Source organism: Oculina patagonica, chromosome 2, assembly GCF_052425735.1.
Source record: "Oculina patagonica isolate OP01 chromosome 2, crgOcupat, whole genome shotgun sequence".
NCBI lineage: Eukaryota > Metazoa > Cnidaria > Anthozoa > Scleractinia > Oculinidae > Oculina > Oculina patagonica.
In genome coordinates, this window is record NC_135759.1 from 11,961,163 (window position 1) to 11,984,818 (window position 23,656).

At 39.3% G+C, this 23,656-nt stretch overlaps 2 protein-coding genes and 1 pseudogene across 6 annotated transcripts in view; 1 reads left to right on the plus strand and 2 right to left on the minus strand.

Annotated features, from left to right (window-relative positions):
• Positions 1 to 5,797, minus strand: part of LOC144643043 (tudor domain-containing 6-like) — a 31,583-nt gene extending 25,786 nt beyond the window's left edge. For 2 of the 3 annotated variants that reach the window (XM_078502168.1, XM_078502166.1), the window contains exons 1-2: positions 5,564 to 5,797; positions 5,143 to 5,285 (exon numbers count right to left, since the gene is read on the minus strand). In XM_078502168.1, the coding sequence (XP_078358294.1) occupies positions 5,143 to 5,228 (86 nt within the window). In that variant the 5' untranslated portion in view covers positions 5,229 to 5,285; positions 5,564 to 5,797. The remainder of the gene's footprint in view (positions 1 to 5,142; positions 5,286 to 5,563) is intronic. The other variant, XM_078502167.1, reaches the window with a different exon arrangement.
• A 682-nt stretch (positions 5,798 to 6,479) lies between these two features.
• On the plus strand, positions 6,480 to 12,613 carry LOC144642156 (uncharacterized; annotated as a pseudogene). The gene is made up of 10 exons (XR_013568706.1): positions 6,480 to 6,711; positions 6,831 to 6,946; positions 7,114 to 9,451; positions 9,849 to 9,949; positions 10,025 to 10,253; positions 10,351 to 10,539; positions 10,664 to 10,779; positions 11,146 to 11,254; positions 11,357 to 11,469; positions 11,713 to 12,613. The product of XR_013568706.1 is annotated as an uncharacterized LOC144642156 (transcript).
• A 6,197-nt stretch (positions 12,614 to 18,810) lies between these two features.
• The window catches only part of LOC144639678 (coiled-coil domain-containing protein 172-like), a 95,997-nt gene continuing 91,151 nt past the window's right edge, over positions 18,811 to 23,656 (minus strand). For both annotated transcript variants that reach the window (XM_078498973.1, XM_078498962.1), the window contains 2 exons: positions 22,876 to 23,389; positions 18,811 to 19,077 (listed from right to left, as the gene is read on the minus strand). In XM_078498973.1, coding sequence (XP_078355099.1) covers positions 23,347 to 23,389 — 43 coding nt within the window. In that variant the 3' untranslated portion in view covers positions 18,811 to 19,077; positions 22,876 to 23,346. The remainder of the gene's footprint in view (positions 19,078 to 22,875; positions 23,390 to 23,656) is intronic.

Sequence of the window (23,656 nt, forward strand, 5' to 3'; positions counted from 1 at the left end):
TTCGAATGTGAGCAGCCATTTGTGGGGAGGAATGTTGCGTGACGACACTAAAAACGGCTGCGAGGGAGACTACCTCAACCCGAAATCAAAAATATGCATAGAGAACCTTAAAAAATATGCTTCAATCTTCTCAGTGTTGCGAAGATTGAAGCAGATTTCTGATGTGAAAACTACCGGTAGTGTCCGGGTCAGCGCGGTAAGAACGCTGACCATGTCCCTTTAACAACCGAAAAATTCTCTATCGTTTAACTTACTTACGAACTTGGGAGAAGAATTTGACAAAGAATTGAAAGCTGCCTTTGTCTTCAGTACGCGTCAGAGCTCTGCAGTCAACTAAGCAATCAACTATTTTCTGCATTTTGCATGTTTTTGAAAACTGAACTATTATATGTGTAAGTAATATTTCTCACTTGTGTTATTATTTTTTACCTCTTTGCCTTTGTGATTGTTTTCATTTTTAACGGACAAATTGAGAGGACAGCAAGGATTGCTGTCGCTTCATTGTGGAATTGATAGTGGAAACTGTGCAACAACAGATGTGCACTTGCCGAGAAGTGATAAGACCAGCAAAACTTGCTCTTTCTTTGATAGGTATCAGCTCTCAGATATTTGGAAAGCAAAGGGAAAAAAAGAATATTGAATACTAGCACAAATTTGTAAATGAATATTGCATTTGTCGCTGTTTATTTTCAATCCGTTATTTTATATTTTCGATCATGACTACGAAGGTGAAACAAGTGGCGTTACTTTGTTACTGCTTGAATTTTCAAGATTTCTAAGTGATTCTAGGCAGTAAAGAATCGTCTTCTGTTATGTAGAAAAGTATTAGAATTAGAATAAGTATTAGAATTAAGAATTAAAAAACAGGCATTTCAGTATCATGTATCCGAAGTCATGCTACAGTAAAAGGCAACTTGGTTGAACAACAACAACAATAATGGAAAGTCTTAGACAAAATAAAAACTCTTGTTCAATAGCAGCAAATCTCTGAAGAAAATGTACTATTTGAATTTTCATGACAGACAATGCTGTTAAATCATGCTTTTATCAACAAATCAAAACAATTTCAGCATTTAATTCAAGGGGGGAAGCAGCTTCCCATACATTCTCTTGCAAAGCAATCATCGGGGTGTTCATTCATCTCATTATTAATGTAGTGTTCTAGTAATATAATGTAATTTGTACGATTTTCTTTAGTATTTATTTATTTTTGTATGATTTAGACAGGATGCTGTTCAAACTAGCTTGTTAGCTAAATCAGATGTTCCTGTATAAATAAACAAATAAAAAGAGAAGATCCTCTCATTTTGAACTTGCCAAAACGGCTAGTGTGATAATTCGCTAACTTTTTTTATAGTAGTACAAGAAGTATTCCAAGTTGTGTTTTTAAAGCAGAGAAAATATCTCCATCAGGGCTAGACAAAAACTTGAATTCCAGCTTACCGGTATATTCTGTACCATGGGGCAAGTAACTCTCAAATTGTGCTCGAACGACCCTTAAAGGAAACAACCATTACACCATTTCACTATTTTTTTCAATGCATTTTCAAACATCGAGAATGCATTATGAAAACATTGTCAATGTGTTTTGGAATGTTGACAACACATTTCAATGACCTCTTCAATGAATTGAAAATTTCATTGAAAACCGTTGCAAAAATTTTGGAATGTGTTTTGAGACATTGGCAACACAATCGACAAATCTGAAAACCATTGAGAACCATTTCGCATCAAATCGTTGTTTGGAACAGTTTTTGATGCAATATAATTGCTGTTTGGCCTTTTTGGGTGGCTGATTCTATAGAAAATAAGAACCAACGAGCGGTCCGTACGGACAGTGTAGTGTTTGAGAGAGTTGTCACGTGACTCATCACCAGTCGAGCTTGTTTGTCTGGCAATTGTCAGACGAGACACGTCTGTCATGTTATTTGAGAACATGATCTGTCTAAAGAAGAATTTCACCCAACACGTTGACAGCGGTTTTTCATATCTTGCAGTAACTAAGGGAGGTAGTAATGGCATCACTTAGCAAACTATTGATTTTGTTTGAAAAAAACTAAAGCGCATCACCTCAGTGACTAAAGAAGGTAACTTTCTTATTGAAAATGATTCGAGTCATCCCTGCACGCCACGTTCTTCGATAACGTGATCTGTCTCAAGAAGAATTTCCCCCAACACATTGACAACGGTTTTTCAGATCTTGCAGTGAATAAACAGGAGGTAGTTAAATGGCATCACTTAGCAAACTATAAATTTTAATTTGTTTAAACAAAAATTAAGCACATCACCTCATGATCAGTGACTAAAGAAGGTAGCTAATTCGAGTCAGCGTTGTGGCATTCTTCAATAATGAACTCTGTATGAACTTACTACCTGGCTGACGTCACGGCAAGCTCAAATTCTAATCACTTACTGCTAGCTAGCGTGACGTTTAAATACTTTATAAGTTTTTAAAACTTATAAAGTAAACATTAAAAAATGACATTAAAATGTCTATTCATTTTACTTCCGGTATCTTTGGAATCCATTCTGTTTGCGCGATTACTCGCGTGAATCTGTTGCCATCTCACGGAGATGGGACTGGCTATAAGATTTTTATCAGTTTATTTTAGTGCAGTACATTCATCTAATGTTGTGATGACCATTTTCCTCTCCATTAACTGCTCAGAACTCAAATTCTAATCTCTTACTGCTAGTTTGCATGACGTGTATCCTTTGTAAGTTTTAAATTTCCTCTCATTTTACTGCCGGTATCTCTGGAATCCACTTAGGAACTTACCGGTACATTAAGTATTTTGTTTGCGTTATTACTCGCGTGAATCTGTTACCATCTCACAGGGTTGTACACTGGCTGGAAGTTTTTTTATTAGTTTATTTTGGTGCAGTACATTTATCTGACGCTGTGAGTACCTTTTTTCCCTGTCGCGAAATTTTTAACCCTGCTTTAGAACATTCGTGGACAAGCCTGTTCCCGCCTAATTTGCATATGCATGTCTACGTGCTTGTTCCACTTGACCGCGCAATTGATTGTTTACGTCTGGCGTAGCGTTCGCTTTCCTACCAAACAAACTCCATTAGTGTAGTAAACACTACACTAAAAATGAAGGTCTTAAAGTAGCCTGCCTGTTTATTTATTAAAATAAGCTTCTTTAGTTTTTGTAAAAGTTTATTTATAAACTTTGATTACCCATGACAAATAGGCCAAAAATATACTGCTTTGTTTTAAAATCTTTGTTTTAGAAATTAAGTTAATTAATGGTTTGCCTGCTGGGCCCTTGCCCATCGGGCAAGTGAGCATGACAAGTCACTTGCCCGACAGGAAAATCTACTTGTCCCGGACGACCGGACGGGGGTTTTGGTGAGCCCTGTCCATAAAGGTTCTCATTGTCAAGATGGATGTGGTGTTTATTGTGAAATCAAACAATTACGGAAATGGTAACGAAAACGTGGGGATCGAATTTTCCCGTGCCGGTCGGAGCTACATGTTTTTTTTTTAATAGTTTATTGCAAACAAGGAAGAAAAATAAAAAGACGGCTACATACAATGTTGTTACTTACAGAACTGAACTTAAAATACAATACAGATACTTAATAAAATTATACTCACGGTGCTTGTTAACAATACTTATATATATTGCTTGTTTAATTTAATTCTTTTTCTGCAATTTAAGTTCATGTCCTTTCAAACATTACGTTATTCATGGATAAAGAAGCTATACATACATTTAAGACGATAAGTAACAAAAAAAAAAAAGAAGTTAATAAATGACTTCAAGATGAATACAAAGACTGATTGCAGTAAAAAGAAAGCGGAAAAAAGAAAAGAATATAAAGTGCCTTACGGAATTTCAGCTAAATAATAATTTTAGATTATTTAGCTGTACATGTTCTCTTGTTTGGTGGTGTTTGTTGACTTGGTCGTTCTTTGTTTTACTTCATTTGTGATCCCAAAGTGCATTAAAAATTGTGGTACAATGCAGTGTCATTTGCATTTCAGCGCTAAAAAAGTACAAACTGGGTTTTTAAAACTACACAATGGTGACAAAATACTGGGATAAAAACAATGCATATACATTTTTACTACTTGTGACGTCTTCACAATCACTGAATCCACGGCATCATAATTGTGGTTACCATAGCTTCCATTTTGTGGGAAAAGATGGCAAGCTGCATCATCATTCAAAAACCGTTGTGAGAACATTGCTATTCGGTCTCACACCTGGTTTCTATCTCCCCCCTGATTTAATTGCTTCGTTATCCAGTGGGCTTGAACGTCATTTGTTGGGTACACACTAAGTCTGTCTTAGCCTAAGTCAAGCCAAGTCATCCTAAGTCTGCTTAAGCGTTCAGACATTTGTTCAGACATTTGCTCAGACACACAAATTCTTTCCGTGGAAAACTGTCATCATTAGCGATAAAAATTATTGCTAATGATGACATATCATATCGTCTTAAATTTCGTGAGGTAGTCACGATCCATTTTAGGGACGAAATTGAGATCAAAATGAGAAATGAAACCGAGAAGCCGTAAAATTGCTGTAATTGCGACTGTAGTCTGTTTATTAAATTTACAACGGTTGATCAGCCAAATAACCTAACAAAATCTTTTGTTCCTTTGTGAAAGAATGATGGAAGATTTTCTCCAAGAGAGTGAAAGCTTGCTTTTTCTGACCGCTGTACTTTTGAGCATTCGTCGGATAAGGTGGAAAGTCCGTAGCGTAATTTGCCTGCAAACGTTTCGTCCTCTCAGCGATGCATGTTCAGTGATTCTTGTTCGTGGCAGAGAAGAAGCCGTGTCGTGATTTTTTTGGTTTTCGTGCATAACGCGGGAATTTCTATCTGATAAAACTCCGCGCTTTTGAAATTTTACATGCCTGATCTGGCAAGCATATGAATGGTTTAGGCAGACATCTGGATTTTACACGCCTAAATTTCATCTTATTTAATTTAAGAAAATGGACTCTTATGCTACGATTTGACTTGAAAAATAATTTGTTCAGAAAACAAGATTTCAGGTTTGAGATTGTTTGGTCGCTGGCTGATACGAAACAACTTGTACAGGATCATTAAGAGGCAGCATGCAAAATTCTACTTAAGTCACACCTCTGCTGTCTTATCCCCAAAAATTGTCAGATTTCCTACCTGTCAGTTTGCGCGTCATTCAAGAGAGAATCTTGCAGGTCGTCAGTTCCATCTTTGACCACACGTGTGTTCTCTGTCACCTCCATCGATTTCAAATCTACGTACTTTATCCAGCTTTATCCCTTGTTTTTCCGTGAGTAAATCTGAGTTTGCAACAAGAAACGAAAGTTCTTTTTTTATATTGTTCGGGCAACCAGGTATTGGCCTTTTTTTTCAATCCAGGGAGGTACTCCCTTAAAATATTTCGTTGGAGTGAGCTTATTAAACTGTATAATCTTTGGTCCACCAGAAGATGCTATTATTTAAATTTTATACTATTCATTGACATGGAAATAAGTGGCCCTGTTATTAGTGTATTAGATAACCTAGCCTCTTTATATTTTCGAACAAAAAGAATAACGAATCTACGACAAGAACTCACCACACCTTGCAGCTAAGATCACGTCTGATTTATGTTATCTCCGCCATGATGGATAGAATGGGATGAACCATTTGCCCAGTGAAGGCCTGGTTACATTTACAACTTGTCCCCACTCTTCGCCGGCTGGAGACCGGCCTGAGACTGAAACTACGGTTGATTTGATTGGCTAGTTGACAGTCAAGCGCACCGAAGCGAAACCAAAAGTCATCACTATCACAGGCGGCCCAAGCTCACGATGTGAGGAGTTCAAATACTCTTTTTCGCATAACTCGCTTAAAACGCCTCGGATCGGCCTGAGAACCGAGATAACAACAGACACAACAACAAGACATCGGTGGAAGTTGATTTTATTGTCAAAATGTCATTATATTTTAATAGCTATAAATTCGAATGGGAACCTTTATAAATACCGAATCACTGTAACACAACACCTTCCTATGCCACCGGGCGAGCATCACGTTTCGCGTCTTTCAAAAGAATATTATTTGAACTCCTCACATCCTGAGCTTGGGCCGCCTGTGTCACTATCAACAGATCCGGCGGAGTCGAAAAAACTGGCTGTATAGAATTGCCTTTTTCGGGCCTTCTTACAATGATCCGGATGGAGTGACGTAAGATGGAGGTAGTTGTGTGTATCTGTCTCCTTGTAGGGAAGAAGCTATATCGCAGGCGTAGATCGAGGGTGAGAGCACACAATATTTTTGATCAGCGGTAAGAGCACGCAATATATTTGATCAGCGGCAATGTTTAAAAGGCGCGCCAAAACCCGCCAAAACTAAAACTAAATATTTATAAGACTTATAAGCAGCACTTGCACGCCGACAATGGAATTCAACAGTATAGTTCAGCGTTGATTTGACCTTTAAACAATGGATCTTCGTTTGCCGGTTAGCTCACCGTTTTGTCGCTAAAATCCATGGCGAAATCTTTTGAAAATTTCAGTTCCTTACGGAACAGCGAGATCGAATTTTTAAAGCAGAATGTCGACCATTTATCCGTGGTAGATAAACATTGTGTAGGATATTTTGATGGCACGAGAGAAGAACTGGAAGATATCCTAGAGAGATTTCTCCTTCTAAGTTCCACCTGCTATGTAAGAAAAGATCTGCATTCAAGGGAAAAGGATCATAAGAGATTTTCGAAGTCAGGTAGGCTAATCTTTTACTCTCTTCAAGCTGTAATTCGTGATCATAAAAGGTATTGTTGGGGATTGTTGACCTTTGTCACACAATAATTTTCTATTTCACAAGAATGTTTAATAATTAACTTTCAGCTTCTCCAGTCTTTGAACACAATCGCGGAAGCGTACCAATTGAGTTTTTTGGTCAGCCATTCACCATCATTAGCAATGAAAGTAGACATTGCCTTCATGGACCGAGTAAGGTAAGGATCGGTGAGAAATAACAGGCATGTTCGTTTGCCGACTGTATCGTTTATATATTTTTTTCGGACAGTACCCACTTTTCTCCCCGGGACAAAAAATAATTGAACTTAAAACTGCATTCACCGTATTTGAATTAATACAGTTTCTGTAATATATTTTACACCAGGATGGACGTGGAGGCTGTAAACCAAAGCCAGACGTAGCACATGATTACGTATCTAAAAATCGCCTCCGTCTTCAAAATTCCCGGAAGCTGGAATGTCCTGCAGTAATCCAAATACGCGCTGTGAAAGTTTTTGTAGACTACCATGTCGAAAAAGACAAGTGCGTAACCAATAACAGCCTCACAATGGCCAAGAAAGGCGTCCTCAAAAGTCTAGAGAAAAGACTAAACGCCCCAACCGATAGTGAGCCCCTGCGGACAATGACCCGCTTCTTCTACGTGCGGATTCCCCTCTGTTCTGTTCATATTAACCATCCTGTCGGGGAGTCAGCAACGATATGGCAGTACGTTGATAAACGTATAGTTGAAAAGATTTATGAGCTAGCAAAACGGAACATTACCAACGTTGCTGAAGTGAAACGGTGTCTTGACCGCTACGTAGAAAATGAAGTATTTGCTGATGTCCCAGATGCTAAGAAGCCTAAAAAGACGAATCGGAGGTACTATCCATGCCGCAAAGACCTGAGAAATCATATTGCTCGGGCAATTTCCGCACAAAAGTACTCTGACGACGACCAAGAATCCCTCCGCCACAAGATATCAGATTGGAAAGAGAAGTCTCCTGAAACAAAGTTCTTTTACAGAACAAGAGACGAGGCATCTGATCCCCCCGCAAAGGATAGCTCCTCAAGAGAGGAAACGTTTCTTTTTGTCCACCAGGAGCCATGGCAGCAGCGACTACTAGAGCGGTACGGTAGCGAGCTGGTTTTGATGGATGCCACTTACAAGACCACCATGTACGCCATCCCGCTTTTCTTCATCTGTGTCCACACAAATGTGGGATATACCGTAGTCGCAGAATTCATGTGTCAGACCGAAGACCAAGCGTCGATCAGCAAAGCATTGGCCATTCTTAGGGAGTGGAATCCGACCTGGGATCCAAGCTATTTCATGGTCGACTACTCTGGCGCTGAAATAGGTGCAATTGAAGAGCGGTTTTCATCAAGTGTGGTGTACATTTGCGATTTTCATCGTATCCAGGCGCTGCAAAGATGGGCGAGGGCAAAGAAGAACGACCTATCTTCAGCTGAGCAGGAGATGTTTCTGAGCTACATGAAGAACATTTCCTATGCCCGCACAGAAGAGGGGTTTAAGAAAGGTGTGGACGCATTGAGGAATTCAAGAATTTATAAGGACCACGTAAACCTGAAGAACTACGTGGAAAATACGTGGCTGTCCTGTTCTTTTCGCTGGGCTCAGGCATTCAGGAAGCAGCAGGCAATCAACATTGTCAATACCAACAATGGCACCGAAGCACAAAACAAATTGTTTAAATACAAGTATTTGCCAACTTCGATTGACAAATCTGTTTACGGTATCGGTACCATGTTGGTGGAATCGTTTGTTCCAGATTCTCACCAGCATTACTTACAGAGCAATTTACAATCCAGCAGCGCTTATGGGAAGTACAACCACACTGTTCCTGTGTACCTGCATGACCGGCCACCACGATTTGTAAAATATTGTCTAAACAGCCGTTATGCAGCAGCTGAGTACCAGGAAACCGATGTATCTCCAGTCAACTTTAAGAAAGGGGAATTTCACGTGAAGTTTTCAACTAACTCTAACCAAAAGCACCTTGTCAATTTAACGACTCCAAGTTGTTCTTGCGCTGATTGGCGGAAAACTCAGTATCCTTGCAAACACTTCTTCGCAGTCTTTAATACCTTTGAAGACTTTTTTTTGGGACTTTAATTTCTTACCAGCACACTACAGAAACAGTGTTTTCATCACTCTTGATACCGGGCATTTAGAGATAAACACCCCTGCTGTGGCTTCCACAACAACAAACGATGCAGTCATTCCCGACACCCAGGACGTAACAGCCGACTGCACCCATGATGAGTCACAGGATGATTCGACTGGAAGTTCTTCTGATTTTGAAATGGAGAAAGAAAATCCATCTCCGACAGACAAGCTCACCAAGACCTTTAAGGCAGCAGATCACAATCGGCCTTCACGTAGCGCAAATTTGAGGAAAATTCTTCAAGCAGAGCTAAATGCTATAAAAGATTCCTCATTTCTCGTGGAGGACGACGACACGCTAGCAGAGGCCATAGAAGGGATAAAGAGAGTACATGAAGTTCTGTTGAAAAGTTGTCCCAAACAGAATGGTCTTCCCCTCAGAAGTAGTCCGGTGAAGAAGAAATTGAAGCCCAACAGAATAGAGTTCCATCAAGTGTTTCACAAAAAGCTTCCTAAGAGGAGAAAATGGAAAAAGAAAATCTCTGTTCCTAAAGTGGTCATTGGTGAACAAGGAGAGATAGAAGTCAAGAAAGAGGTAGAGTATAGTTCAGCTGTGTTTCAATTACTTGTGATGTCGCTGACGACTTCAAGTCTTCAACAGTTCTTGTGAATTCCTATGTACATTCCATAACTAACTCTCAAGAAGTCATTTAACTTTTATATGCTCGGGCACTAACTGTGGATATCGGACGTAAAATTTAACACGAGACTTGTCACTTTTACGTACCACTAAAGCTCTCTTCTCACAGACAGACTATTAATTTACTAATATTATTTATTATTATATTATTGTTATTATTATTATTAATATCTTACTTGTACTTGAACCTTTTACATTCCTATTTTCTGTTTCTTTTATTATAATAAACGCGTTCATATCATATACAGAAAAAACGGAAATAATTGCATTTCCTGACGTGTCTTTTCCTCAGAAAACAGAAGAGGTGATCGTTGACTTGGTGATCAGTACTGATGATGATCAAGATGAAGAAGAGGAAGATCTCAGTGGGGTGGACGCCAAAACTTTGCAACGGTAAGACAACCTGTTTCTCAAAAGTAAAAAGGGGTAATTTTGACTTCTGTTACTACTTTTGGTTTTATCTTTCAGAGACGATCAGGTGAACACATCACGGGTAAATTGTAAAAGTGACTTTGTTTCTCGTCTTACTAATGCTTCGAAAATTGGTCTTGGACTAAACGACGTCATGTTGGAGGTCGGACCTGCCAGACTAACAGTTAGTGACCTATGGACACTCATTCCTCCAAATATTTCGAGTCGACATTCCGTCATCACAAACTCCATAAAGGGCTTTGTCGGAGGCTGGCTCGTAGACAAGGTAATTTCTGTACGTGTTTATGTTATGCTAGATGAACATATACAGCTTGCTGTATCTTTATCTTCTTTATCTTTATCTTATTTTCCTACAATTAAAGGTTGTGGAAGCTGTAATGTGGAAGGAAATTAGTCTTCGCCACGCTGATGTGCTTGTTGCTGACACCACATTGGCCGAGATAGTCAAAAGAGGCTCCAGCACGCGTTTATTGTGGTCTGGACTAAACTTTGCCAACATTTCAAAAATATTGGTGCCAATCAATAAATCTGGAAACCACTGGACTCTGTTGGTAAGTGGATACGACATGTAGCAATGAAAACCAAAAATGCGTTAGTCGCTACTACTTAACTTCCTAGCTAACAAATCCTAAGAAGTAGCAATGCGTTGAAAGGGATTGGTCGCTTTTCTTTTAGGTGTTGGACAAAGCTCACAACAAAAGATACTATTTTGACCCTATGGAAGGAGAAGTTCAGAGGACCATCGACTCCCGGTCGGCTCCTAGGCTCGCGACACTAATTTATAAGATAAGGTAAGGCCAAGTACCACTGTTTCGACTCATATAAGAATTCATAGAGCAACTAATTTTACATCTATAAAAAAAAGTCGTGAGTGACTGTTGGCTGAAGTTCTGGTTTACCAGCTTGGATGCAAGTGTAAGAAAGCAGTTCCTAAAAGTAATTCTGCGAGAATTATAAGTGTCTTTGACGTTTATTTCAAGAAAAGCTCGCTAATAAAGTCGCGTGCAAACATCCAACCTCTTATTTCTCTTAATCGTGATTTCATTACTATATATTCATTCAGTTCACTAAGCTTTTACGTGAAGCGATTAAGGAGTAATTATTCAAGGGTGAGCGCATAAATACCTGATCCCAGTTTTACAACTTGGTTTCTTCAGTGACGTTGTTGACATCAAGACAGGTTGGCTTTCTCAATCCTGGCCATGCCTTGAGCCGGTTCACTTTAGCCAGAAGGATGGTTACAACTGTGGTGTTATTGTCTGTCTTGTAAGTACAGCTACCAGTTTATTAACCTGGGTATTTTTTTACGATTAATAAAACATTTTTTCCTAAAAAAGCTGATTTGCGTTATTTGATTCTGCTCTTTAGTTTGCAAAGTGCCTTTGTGAGGGAACAAATGTGAATGCTGCGTTTAACATCTCAACCGAACGCCAAAGAATTATGTCAGTCGTACTTGGCTCTTGCTACGACGACATCCACGAGTGAGTTGATACATGTTTGAATACATGTGCTTTAAAATGGGAAAGTACCTAAACGAATGATGAATGAATAAACTATTTACGAAGTGTCATAGTGTCTAGCTGTTAGGCTAATTGGGGACACTGATTGCTCCCATTATTCTCATTATTACTTCCAATCGAACATGCTCAAATTAGAAAATTATCATTCTTTAAGCTGTTAACTAATACATTTAATTATTTTATTTGTGTTTCACTTTACCGTAGGAGAAATGCAAACGTCTGCAAAGTCTGCAAGGACGACGATGGGGAAGATTGGCTCGGTTGCGACAACTGCGGTCAATATTTTCATGCAAGTTGTCTGAATGTGGACTTGGCCGAAAATCTGGCAAACTACTTTGTGTGCCCCTAATCTGGGCTTGAATCCCGGCGATAGAACTGATTGAAGCCTGTTTTAGTGCATTAAGAACATTTAGCCATCAATGGTAGCAAAATATTCGTGTTCTCAGAAACCTTCAGTAGGGATTTACTTCTGAGGGTTTCTTTATTCATCAGCCGTGAGCTATTAAATAAAACAAGCTTGCACGCTTTCGCAAAATATAGCTTGTTGAGATGTATGTAGGACTAGTAGATTAAGTCGACCATTTATCCATTTAACTGATCGAAAATTGTTGTTCGATAATACACTATTACGAGTCGTTACTCGGGGCGTTACAGCTGTAGTCGAGTTCGCTAACTCTGGCCGTATTTCATGGAAGCTATAAAGTTTTTTAGACGTAAAGTTTGTTGATTTTTTATTGCCTCGACTTTGTGGAAATGATATGTACATGTACTTCAGAGCCTTGTTTATTTATTTATTATTATTGTTTGATCACGCATCTTATGGGTCGTGAAAACGCACAAAATTTTTTCCAACTTTGAGCTTTATCGAGCTTTTAACCTATAACATGCTAAGTCCGGATTAGTTTTTGGTGTGAAATTGGTGCTAAAACAGTCAAATAAAATGTTGTTCATTTTTCCTTTAAAATTTCATTGAAAACTTACTACACTGTCGGAAAGTGCATTTCTAGCAAAGTTGCGAGAAATCAAGGACCGTAGAGCTGAGCAAATCGATTAACGGTTAAAAAACGTGGTTTCTGGAGTAATTTTTAGCATATTAAGGGTTACAACTTCCCTTTAAGAATATTGGTCATCAACCAGTTATCTTACATGAAGTAGTTTATGCTATACCGCTGTTCAACAATCACGTGTGTTCGACCCTCGATCTACGCCTGCGATATAACTTCTCCCTATATTCCCTCCTTGTAGTGCACGGACGTCTGTAAGCTGTTGTTTTTAATTGCCAGCTTGATTTCGAGAAAAGGTAGTTCCAGTTCACTGATGTGAACTGCAGGGCTGGGTGATAGTTGGAGGCGTAATTGATAAATTCCTCCAGATCAAGGCATAGTTAGTTCCTCTACTAACTATGCATGATCAAGGCGACTGCACTGTGCAGCTCCATCGTCAATGCAGCGTTTGTGAAGTTGGGGTACAAAGCCGGTGTAGTTGGAGCGGATCTGTTCTTCAATGTAACCGACAAACAGGCACGCATAGTTGGGACGATTTAATGTCCATGGTGAACAGGAAGCGAGGACTGGGATCAGACTCTTCGAATCTAATTCAAAGATGGCAAGTGCATGGTTTGCTTGACGTAGGTAGGGAGATGTCTGAGAAAGGGCGCCATTACTTCATCGAGGTACGAGGCGATGTGCCCGGTAGGGCAGGAGCATGCCGAGACAATGGGACGTCTAGGGTTGTTTGGCTTATAAATTTTGGGTAGCATATAGAAACGCGACTGCGAAGTGCGCGGGGTGGTAACCACAAGATGTTTCGCCGTTGGAGGTAGTTCACATGTAGCGATCATGCCTTTGATGGTATCTTTGATGGCTTTTTGATCAGCCTGAATGGGGTCAGAATCTAGACGTCGGTAAAAACGGTTGTCAGACAGCTGGCGGTTTACTTCCTGGATGTAGAGATCTTGTTTCCAGACAACCACTGCCGGCCGGTTTGATAACGATGTCGTTCCGACGTCTCAAGCTTTGAAGAGCTGGCTTTTCTTCCTGTGAAAGGTTCGAGAAGGTAGCACGTCTCATGTAGTTGCGAGAAGCGATAAAACGGCGGCAGCGATCTATGTAATGGTCAAGTACGGAGAATCTCCCTTCAGGAGGCGTCCAAGTAGAGGTCTTGCTGTCAAACCTAGTGAAGGGATCATTGTCAGGCACTTGGTCAGTGTCTTCACGATCGTGAAAATGAGCTTTTAGGCGCAGGCGGCGGTAGAACTTCTCACAGTCAGGAACAAATGTAAGACCCTTGCTGAGTACAGAATACTCTGCGTTGATAAGGGTAGATCTTCAGGAATGGTGACGACTGTTTTTTTTTTTTTTTTACGATAGAGACACCACAAGGAGACAGATACACACAACTACCTCCATCATACATCACTCCATCCGGATCATTGTAAAAAGGCAATCCCATACAGCCAGTTTCTTCGACTCCGCCGGATCTGTTCTGATAATGATGATTTTGTAGCCAGAACCTCAGAAATAAAGACCTTCTTCCTGGCGCGTGGTTACCCCGAGGCCTCACCCGACAACGAGCTACGCACGGTGTCAACTGTCCACCAAGACGACGCACTAACACCACCATCACACCGGAACGACAACGCAGAGAATAGAGTGCCGCTCGTGTTAACGTACAACCCCTTCAACACCGGCACAAAACGCATCCTGCTGGATAACTTCGACATCTTGTCCACTGATCCTGAGACACGCAGGATTTTCACCGAGTTGCCCCTTGTGTCGTAACGACGAGACAAAAACCTCAGGGATGTTCTTGTGCACTCCTCTGGCTACACGCACTCAGATGGCGGAACTTATCCCTGCCGACGTCCTCGATGCTTGACGTGCAAGTACACCACACCCCAAATTAATGTACAGGGCCCCAAGAGCGTCTATACCATCCGTGATCGCTTCACCTGTTCTATAGCAATACATCGGTGAGACTGGGAGGCGCCTCCGGGAACGTTTCAGACTCTCCTGACCTCCCGGTGGCTGAACATTTCAACTCAGCCTTCCACTCACTCTGGCGCATTTTACATTTTAAATTATCGCTCCCACTCACTCGACGACTAGCGGTTTGTGGCCTGAAACAGTGCAGTGGCGGCAACACACACCGGAAACAACAGGAAATGCGACTGATTTTCGAGCTCGCTTCTCTCAGACCGAGCGGACTAAATATTAATTTTAGTTTTACAGTCAACTCACTCTAAGACGGACACCGTCGGGACCGGCCCCAACTGTCCGTCTTATAGAGGTGTCCGCCTTATAGAGAGTCGAGGTAACGTGACACCAGAAATTTTGAGACGATAAAGCTAAACGGCTATGCACAACGAATACACGTCTGTTTTAGTCGCTTACGTTAGCAAAACCTATAAAGTGGAACAAAAATAATATCAGAGATTCGACTTGTTTGCTAATGACAAACGGTGATACTGTAAGTAGAAAACTAAATCTACAAGTTTAAGCAGAGAAGTAATGCGTTTTAGCAGATTGTTTTTGGTAAATTTGGTATTCTAAAGGCGCTGACCTGCTATGCTTTATGTCGATAACAAGTTTTGAAGTATTATTCACGAAAAAATAACTTTTAGTGCCTGTCCGTTGGCGGTTTCAAAGTGTCCGTTGTCCATCTTAGAGAGGTGTCCGTCTTACAGAGAGTTTTCTTACAGTAAAATGACTGAAAAACGGCAGGGACCATAACCAGGTGTCTGTCTTATGGAGGTGTCCGTCTTATAGAGGTGTCCGTTAAGAAAGAGTTGACTGTATTTGACTGATCCTGTGCGTATTAACAACATGCGCCTATGTTTTATCTCAGCATCAACTTATAATTAATTGACTGTGTCAATTTCGCGCGCGCGAGCCGTTTGTTTCGACGTTTTTGCTTGTTTACAAGCAAAAAACGTAGAATAGGGGTTAGTGAACAAAATTTGGAACCACATATTTGTAAACTCTCAAGGGACTTTTTTAATTTATCAAGGGACTGTTTTAATTTCTCAAGGGATTACTTTCCGCTGTGGGTGATCACTTGCGATCTCGTGAAAAAACGTGACTTGTCACATTTACAAACGTTATATAACAATTTTAAAAGTGACATGTCAGCTTTCTTATCTCAACGCACGTGTGTCTGAAAGGCGATCTATAAAACCTGGATAAAAAGCGTCGCACAAACAATGGATTGCGTAACTAAAACACGAACAAATAATCACTAGCACTTACATCGTTTAAAAATTACAAACGTCAAAAATAAACCATACCAAAAAACTCGCTCTTTTCAAAGATATTATTGAAGTTAAAACAAATGCAAGAGATGGGGGCTTCTTTTAGCTTAGGAGCGGTTAAAAATTAGGCCAAATTTGGTCGCTACATGTAAGCGCAACTCTATTTCGTCATCAGCCTAGGTCGTTAGGGACGTGACCTCGCGTTGACAGGGAATGACAGCAATGTTGCATGAATCGGCTTTACAACATGCGATCGTATCTACGCAGTTCGAGTGTAATTTCAGTCAAAGACAGCAAAATTCTTTCGTATTTCATCTTCAAATATATTTCGAAAGCATTCACTGTATATATGGCTTTTGTTTAATCCTGGGTCTTGATATCCGACCCTCGCAGAGCCTAGACAAAACGCAGCTTGAGTGTAACGATTTGTTTACGCCCCAATTATATGCGCAATGTTTTCTCCGACAGTAGTCGGAAATATCCGTATTTTTGTTCGTGCTTTTTCGTGGAGCCATCGTAACGATACGGCCTTGAACACATTGAACAGCGGTCTACCCGGCTATAACAATTCAAATATGGCGTCGCAAAAACAAAGCGTCGAACGCATATTTTGCTGTTTCATTTGCTAATTTCGCTGCCGTAATCGACTGCCTCGAAAGGTCCTTGCAATTTTAAAGTATAGAATTGTCAGATCTCGGTGAAATTTGCACTGTTTATTTGTGTAATGTTAAGGAATATGTGTATAAATACCCGGCGCGGACGAGCCATTTTTGACAAAATTATATGGCTGCATTTCCTCCGCGAAGATAGGAAATTGTTAAACTAAACTACAAAGAAACTGTAATGATAAGTTCGAAGAACAATGCACAGGATAAACCTTCGACTCATACTTTATGCAAAAACGTCGACATCTCGAAGAGACTTTGATTTTTTGTATGGCGCAACTCGTGTTAAACATTGGCATTTCGAACATAACACTGAAGAAGGGCTCAGCCCGAAACGTCTGTTAATTTTAATTTTTTGACACTTAAAAGAGTTTTTTCTGAAATTTCTTTACTATGTTCCAAAGTATCACGCATCATTGACTGCATTTCATTGTTGCAGTAAGTTGGCTTTCCCGCCGCTCACGTACGCTTAAAAAAATATGGAAAAAATGAAGAATCTAATGTCGAATAATTAACGGAAAATTCTAATTCCGAAATATTTTTCCATTACAAACTCAAGATACCGGGTAAACGAGTTTATTGATCAAATTTGGGGAATGTAGTCTCGCAAGGAAAGCCGCAAATATATATTTTTTTCATTTTTACATACATTTGTTTGAAATCCGAGCCGCCATTTGCGCGGAAAAAATGTAAGCATTTGTATGAAAAACTAAAAATGCGATTTCTCGCCTCCCAGCACAAGCTTTCATCCATAAAATCGTTTGCTAGGTATCTTTACCTTGTAATTCATGGGAATTGCAGAATGTTCAATTTCTTTATGTTATTGGGCATCGAACTCCTCGCTTCCAAGATGGCGGCAGAAACCGTGGAAAGGTCTATTCGGACAGCTTTAATAACGTTTATTTTCGCTCAACTATCAAGTGCAAGCTATGACAAATGTAAACAGAGTCCGTCGTTAGTATTAAAAAGAGTTTAGTGTGAGTTTCTTTATTATCATGTTTGGCCATCCCAATAAAATGTTTCGTTTCCCATAGCCCAGTCTCTTGTGCTGCCTCGTTCCCAGGCGCCGATTGGCCGGATGTTGAGGCGGTAAGGCGGGCAAACAGGGAGCGCGGGGGTTGATGGTTAGATGTCCGCATCAGGCCCAGAACGCCAAGCGAACCGTGCACGTGAGTCCCACAACGCCAAGCGAACCGTGCACGGCTAAGGAGGAGGACGCCTGGGACGAGGCAGTCTCTTGTGATGGTGGGTCGGTCGGTCTAGCAAAAAAAAAAAAAAAAAAAAAGAATGAACACTTGAAGGGTTCTGGGTTCCAGAAAAGGTCGGGCTGCTAAGAAAGCCTGATTATAAAGTCAACTCGAAAACTTGGTCTTTTAACGTAGAATCGATGTTTGCTAAAGACAAATACATCACATCATACCAATTGTTGTTAATAAAACACGATCTTCTGCTTGTAAATTGAAGTACTTGCTTCTTTGACTAGTGAATCTGGATTTTTTTTACTTTTCGAAAAAATGGGTCGGTCGGGCGATGGGAAACGAAACATTTTATTGGAATGGCCTTTTGAGCAAGAAGGCTAGTTCAGTTGAATGAATAGTGAAGTTTGTAAGCTGAAATGTTTTTATACAGGTGTTTTATATAGTTTAGTTTTCGAAGTTTTGTACCTTTGTGAATTTGTCATGTGGTTAGACTCTGTAAGAATCATTTCAGCAGTTTCTGCAAACAATTTACGGCAGATATATCGAGTTTATTCCTATAAGCTTAAGCTTATTTATTCGGTAACTGCGTAAAAATCACCCTATCTTCGTTTCGCGGACGAAATGAATCGCTGTTTTTCTATGAGCTTCATTTAGTTCTTGTGACAATGCTTTTATTTTTGCCCGTGGCTTTCAGATTTCTTCAGTGAGCTGAAGGGAAAACCGATGAAAATACGGTAGCGCCGCCCATTCCGTCGCATGTTTTCTAATGCATCGCCACTACTGTTAAAAAATATTTCGGCGGTTTCGGATACTTAAGGTAAGCGAGTTAGGCCAAAATCGCTAAATTTAGTAGTCGCTAAAATTTGTCACAGACAAATTTAATACGCGTTAATTTAATACCCCCGCCCGCCAGAGGAACACAAAATTAAATACAGTGGCCCTTTTCAACTATATGACAACGTCAGAAGGTAGGGCAACTATGAGGGCAACAATTACGAAGGGTTGGGAGAGAACTGGGATCGCCTGCATCGTGGAAAATATGTCTGATTTCTCTAACGAGAACGACTTTCTAACATTTGCAATTCACTTTGTTCTTTCTGACAATGGTAATGTTCGTTCAATTTTAAGTGACTTTGTTCTATTACTGAACATTTATTTCCATCTTAGCTATATATTAATTTTTTTTTGATTTTCGGAAAATCGCTAAATTTAATAATCGCTAAATCTTGCTCATAAAAAATCGCTAAAATTAGTAGTCGCTAAAAATAGTAACCTTAAGGTAAAGCGCATACGGCTTAGACCCTATCCTCTTGTACAAATTTGACATTGTGCGATGACGTCATTTTAGATGTCATTTTATGACGTCATTTTGAGACTCAAGATCGCACAGAAAACTTTGGTAACAAGCATTTTCGTTTTTAGTGGTCAAAGTACCTTACAAATTTCCTGTTACCAACTTTTACTAAATAACCGGTATGCAATGCATACTAAGGCGAGGACGTTCCAGTAAAGCAAGACAGTATGTTAAAAATTCCAGACAAAGAACTGAGAAGGGACCTTTCGGGCTTCGTTTTTTTGTTGTCCTATTTCAGACTGTGACATCACTCTTGAGAATCACTACTTTCAAATTCAGAAAAAATTCTCTTGGTATTCAGCATCATGTGATTTTGAAATGGGCTACTTACACTGACAAAGCCAAAAATGTCTATTGAGTGAAAATGCGAGTCCAAAAGATGTGTGATTTACTCATTTACAGCAAGGAGCCCAAATGTGTGACCACTTTTAATTAATTCACATTCTTTCGTGCAAGGCAAAAATTGTTAGTACATTAAAAGTGGTCACCCTTTTGGGCTCCTCACTGTAAGTCGAAAGTTGAGACACTGAGACATTTGCTATAAAAGGGGGGGGGGGGGAAGGGTTTGTCAGGTAAATAAAATTTTAAAATACAGTACTTTGTTTCCGGTGGTGTTTTTAGTTGTGCATTCCAAGGAAAGGTTAGTTTCTAACCAATGTTACTGTAATTAATAAAAGGCAAATTGTAAGCTGCTTTGATCACAAAATTGGCACGATTTAATTCGTACAACTCTAATAAGATGTATTTTATCACGACTTTTCACAATGGAAGGCAACATATTTTGTAACTTTACTAGACAGCTAGGAAACTTCCACAACTTTGGCAGGAATAAAATGTCTTGAAATAATGTATCTAGATTGCCTCTTGTTTAAATGTGGCTTAAAGTTGTCTGCACTGACTGTACAATCTGTAATGTAAATTTTGTGCAGTAAGTCCAAAAACTTAATATCACTTAAAACACGCAGTGCAAGCTTAAGGAAGTACAAGTTTCCAGGAAGTAAAGTTGATATAGCATCTTGATTTACTCTTGTTAAATTTAAATGGGGCTGAAAGTTGTTTGCACTTTCTGTACAATTTGTGATGCAAGTAAGTCCAATAAGTCCAACATCTTGATACAGTACATGTGGAGTCTAGGAAGTAGAGTTGATACAGTGGTTTGCCAGTAATGAATTTGAATTGAGAGTCTTTCAGTAGCAAATCCAGAGATGTTTTACACAGTTTATTTTTTTAACTTAGGTGTTATTGCTTCATGGTTTTCGCTTTTTTTTTTTTAAATATATCTGCCATTCATAGTGAGGATTGGGCTCTCTCGTCTAAATTCACTCAATATAATCCACCCGTGCGCAATAGTACAAAACAAAAACCATAAACACAACTTATTTGGACGAAGCCCAATGTTTCCATCGTTTGAAACCGGCCAAGTAACGGGGAAGATAGTAAGTACCATCTGCTTCAGACGCCAGCACGGATTCCTGGACGCGGCTAGCCAACGGCTGCAGGTAATCAGGAATTGAGAAATAGAATTCACGCCACATCTTCGACTTGAACACATCTAAAATGATAAAAGAACTAACAACCAACCAAAAAATGAAACTAATAAAATGATCAAACACCACGCAAAAAGTAACCAGAATAACAACAAACTACGTTACAAAAGAACAAAAAACATAAACAGGCAAAATAACCCAACTTTCTGGGCGCAAAAAATATCATGCACAGATGGTCCAAAACTCATCAGACGCAAATATAACTTACGTCCCGGACGGGCACAGAAGGTCCTATACCTCTGACCTCTTGGGCGCTAGAGGCCTCTTACCTTCAGGAAACATGATCATGGTCTTGAACTTCTTAGGCCCACCCTGTCGGGCACAGAAGGCCCCATTCTCCTCTGGGCAGAAAAAATGCCGCTCATTTTTCTAAACATTTGAACAAAGATAGTCCCAAAATCCACGGGCGCACAAAAAACACCTAAAATATTTGGGCAAAGATGGTCTCATTCTTCACGGGCGCAAAAAAGGCCCTTGAAAGATTTTGGCACAGATGGTTCCATAATCCTCGGGCGCACAAAAAAGCCCCTGCAATATTTGGGCACAGATGGTCCCATTCATCTCGGGCGCAAAAAAGGCCCTAAAATATTTGGGCACAGATGGTCCCATTCTTCTCGGGCACAAAAAAGCCCCTAACATATTCGGGCACAGATGGTCCCACACTTCGCGGGCGCACAAAAAGGCCCCTAAAACATTTGGGCACAGATGGTCCCATTCTTTACGGGCGCAAAAATGCCCCAAAAATAAATAAATAATTGGTCACAGACGAACATAACCTCCTAAAAAAACCAAAAAACAAAGGCACATCGTCATATATCATAAATTATCGCATCTGAAAAGGAAAGAAAAAATTCTAATCATAAGAAGATAAAAATAAAATTCAGTCGCCTCCAGAGAAGAACACCAAGATGAAGAAATTAGCATACAACTACTCCTTTAATACTCTACCAAATCCCTTGATAGTTCATACCGACGAGAGAATATTTTTCCGCTAATTTTTCAAAAACGCGGAAAAATTCGATTCTATATATTGCATAGAGGCAGAATAGAGGCCAATAACCAGTTCCAGTCAAAGCAGTTCCAATGCAATAGCCACATTCACACATTCATGCTGCTTCTTGACAAAGTGCAGATTAAACATATTGAAGCAATTAGGACAAAACACAGCTGTCAGTGGATTCTTTGAAAACTGTATTTTGGATGTTTTCTGTTGTTTTTTAATTCTGTTCTGTAAACATAATAAAAGAAAGAATCAATTGTTAAAATTGATTGCAACATTGCAACAATTTATTGCAACATAAGTAGTTACTTAAAATTTTCTTTTTTCTGAAACACATCTTTCTACATGTACACTATGCTTCTTAAATCATCTACTAGTTATTATGGTCTACAAAAATGTATATACTCTTTTTTGGTTGCTATTAAACCAACCAGCTTTAAGGTCACTTTAGTGTGTCTTGAGAACACCAGTTTGGACTCTTGATTTATCAGTATTTATTTAGATTTGTATAAATGTGATCAATTGTAGTTCTTTTGTCAGTGGTAAAGCCTGAAATAAGTTTGTTTCTATCCATATTTTACAATCACTTGTTTATAATTATTTACTGCTGCTTTGCACACCATTATTAAGATCAATGTTGAAATCTGACCTAGTAGTATACGAAAACGTTCTGTTGACAGAAGGGATCGCGAATGAAGCTCTCTCAATGCTTAGTAATCTATAAATTCCAGCAAATTAAATATAACAACATCTAGCAGATATTTAGCCTTTTAAAATCGTTATTTCGATTCCATAAATACTTTGTCCATTATGTTATTCAATAAAGTACATGTACAAGCAAACTGATATAAATTTTTGATCGCTCACCTCAGCAGTTGTGGCAATATATTCTTCTGCACTTCTCCTCTTCAGTTAAAGCTCAGGTTACAATGTCGCCAGTAGTTCAGATCACAAATATATCAATCCTGATGTTTAATTAGCCGTGTTTATATTGCTTTCAATGCTTTATATCCAGTTCAACTTCAGCCTTGAAAGGCAAAGGTCTGCCGAAACAGCACTCGCCAGCTGACTCCAAGCTCGTAAACCACAATTTAGTTCGGTGTGTCGATAAGGTTTTTGTGTACTATGATATCTCAATATGTTTGTAAGTGAGCGCAATTTAAGCTACTAATCTTACTTCGAGTCAAGGCTTCTGGCTGCGAAAAAGTCTTGAATAACCAAGATGGCGGAGGAAAACAATCTCAAGCCATATTCTTAGTTACCAATCCCCCTCGGTTCGAATCATCACATCGCTCATCGCCCGTTGTAAACCCAACCAATTTATCGCTTCATAACATAAGGCTCGAGACTAACGTCCTCGCCTAAAAATGCCTCATAACTTTCAAATTTTATGAAAGTAGTCTAGTCAATTCAATCCTTTATTTTCTCTCAGTCTCGCCTTTTGAAGTCATCTGTTTTCTTGCTTTGGGTTATGTGCTTCCCGCATCCCTTAGCTGCTTTTACTTGTAAACGATATTTGATTCCTTTATCAGTTTTTTTTATTTTCCGTAAAAACCCAAGTAAATCTACTCTTGAAAACTGGGAACAATAGAAAAGGAAAAAATCCTCAAATTGGTTGTTGTTTTTTTTTTACTGAGCGATATATAAAATAAGTACATTGAGTTATCACCCATACACGTCAACCATGTACTGAGGTTGTCAGAAATACATTAATAATAACAATGTCAATAAAGACATTTTCATGTTGTATATCATATAAACAGAAAAACATGTCGAGGGTTAATAATGTTCATTCCTTGATTGAGGTTTGACACAACTGTCTGTTTAGCTGCTCTCTCCAACGTCTTTCAGCACTCTGATTTTGAACCTGAAACCAGTTGTAAATTAATGTCAATAAAGTTAATTAAGTGTCTAAATTGACAACCACATTTGTTGCACAGTATGCATTAAATTTGTTTTTGTTAAGAGCAAATTGTTGATAAAGCAGTTGGAGGTAGGTGGATCCATCCCACAAGGTAAGCAAAAGCGCTTTCCATTTGTGCCTAGAAACCAGTTATTCTGGTGAAAAGTCAAATAAAAATTAAAAAAAAAAAATTGAAAAAAATGGAATACCTTCAGAAGTATTCCCCTTTTA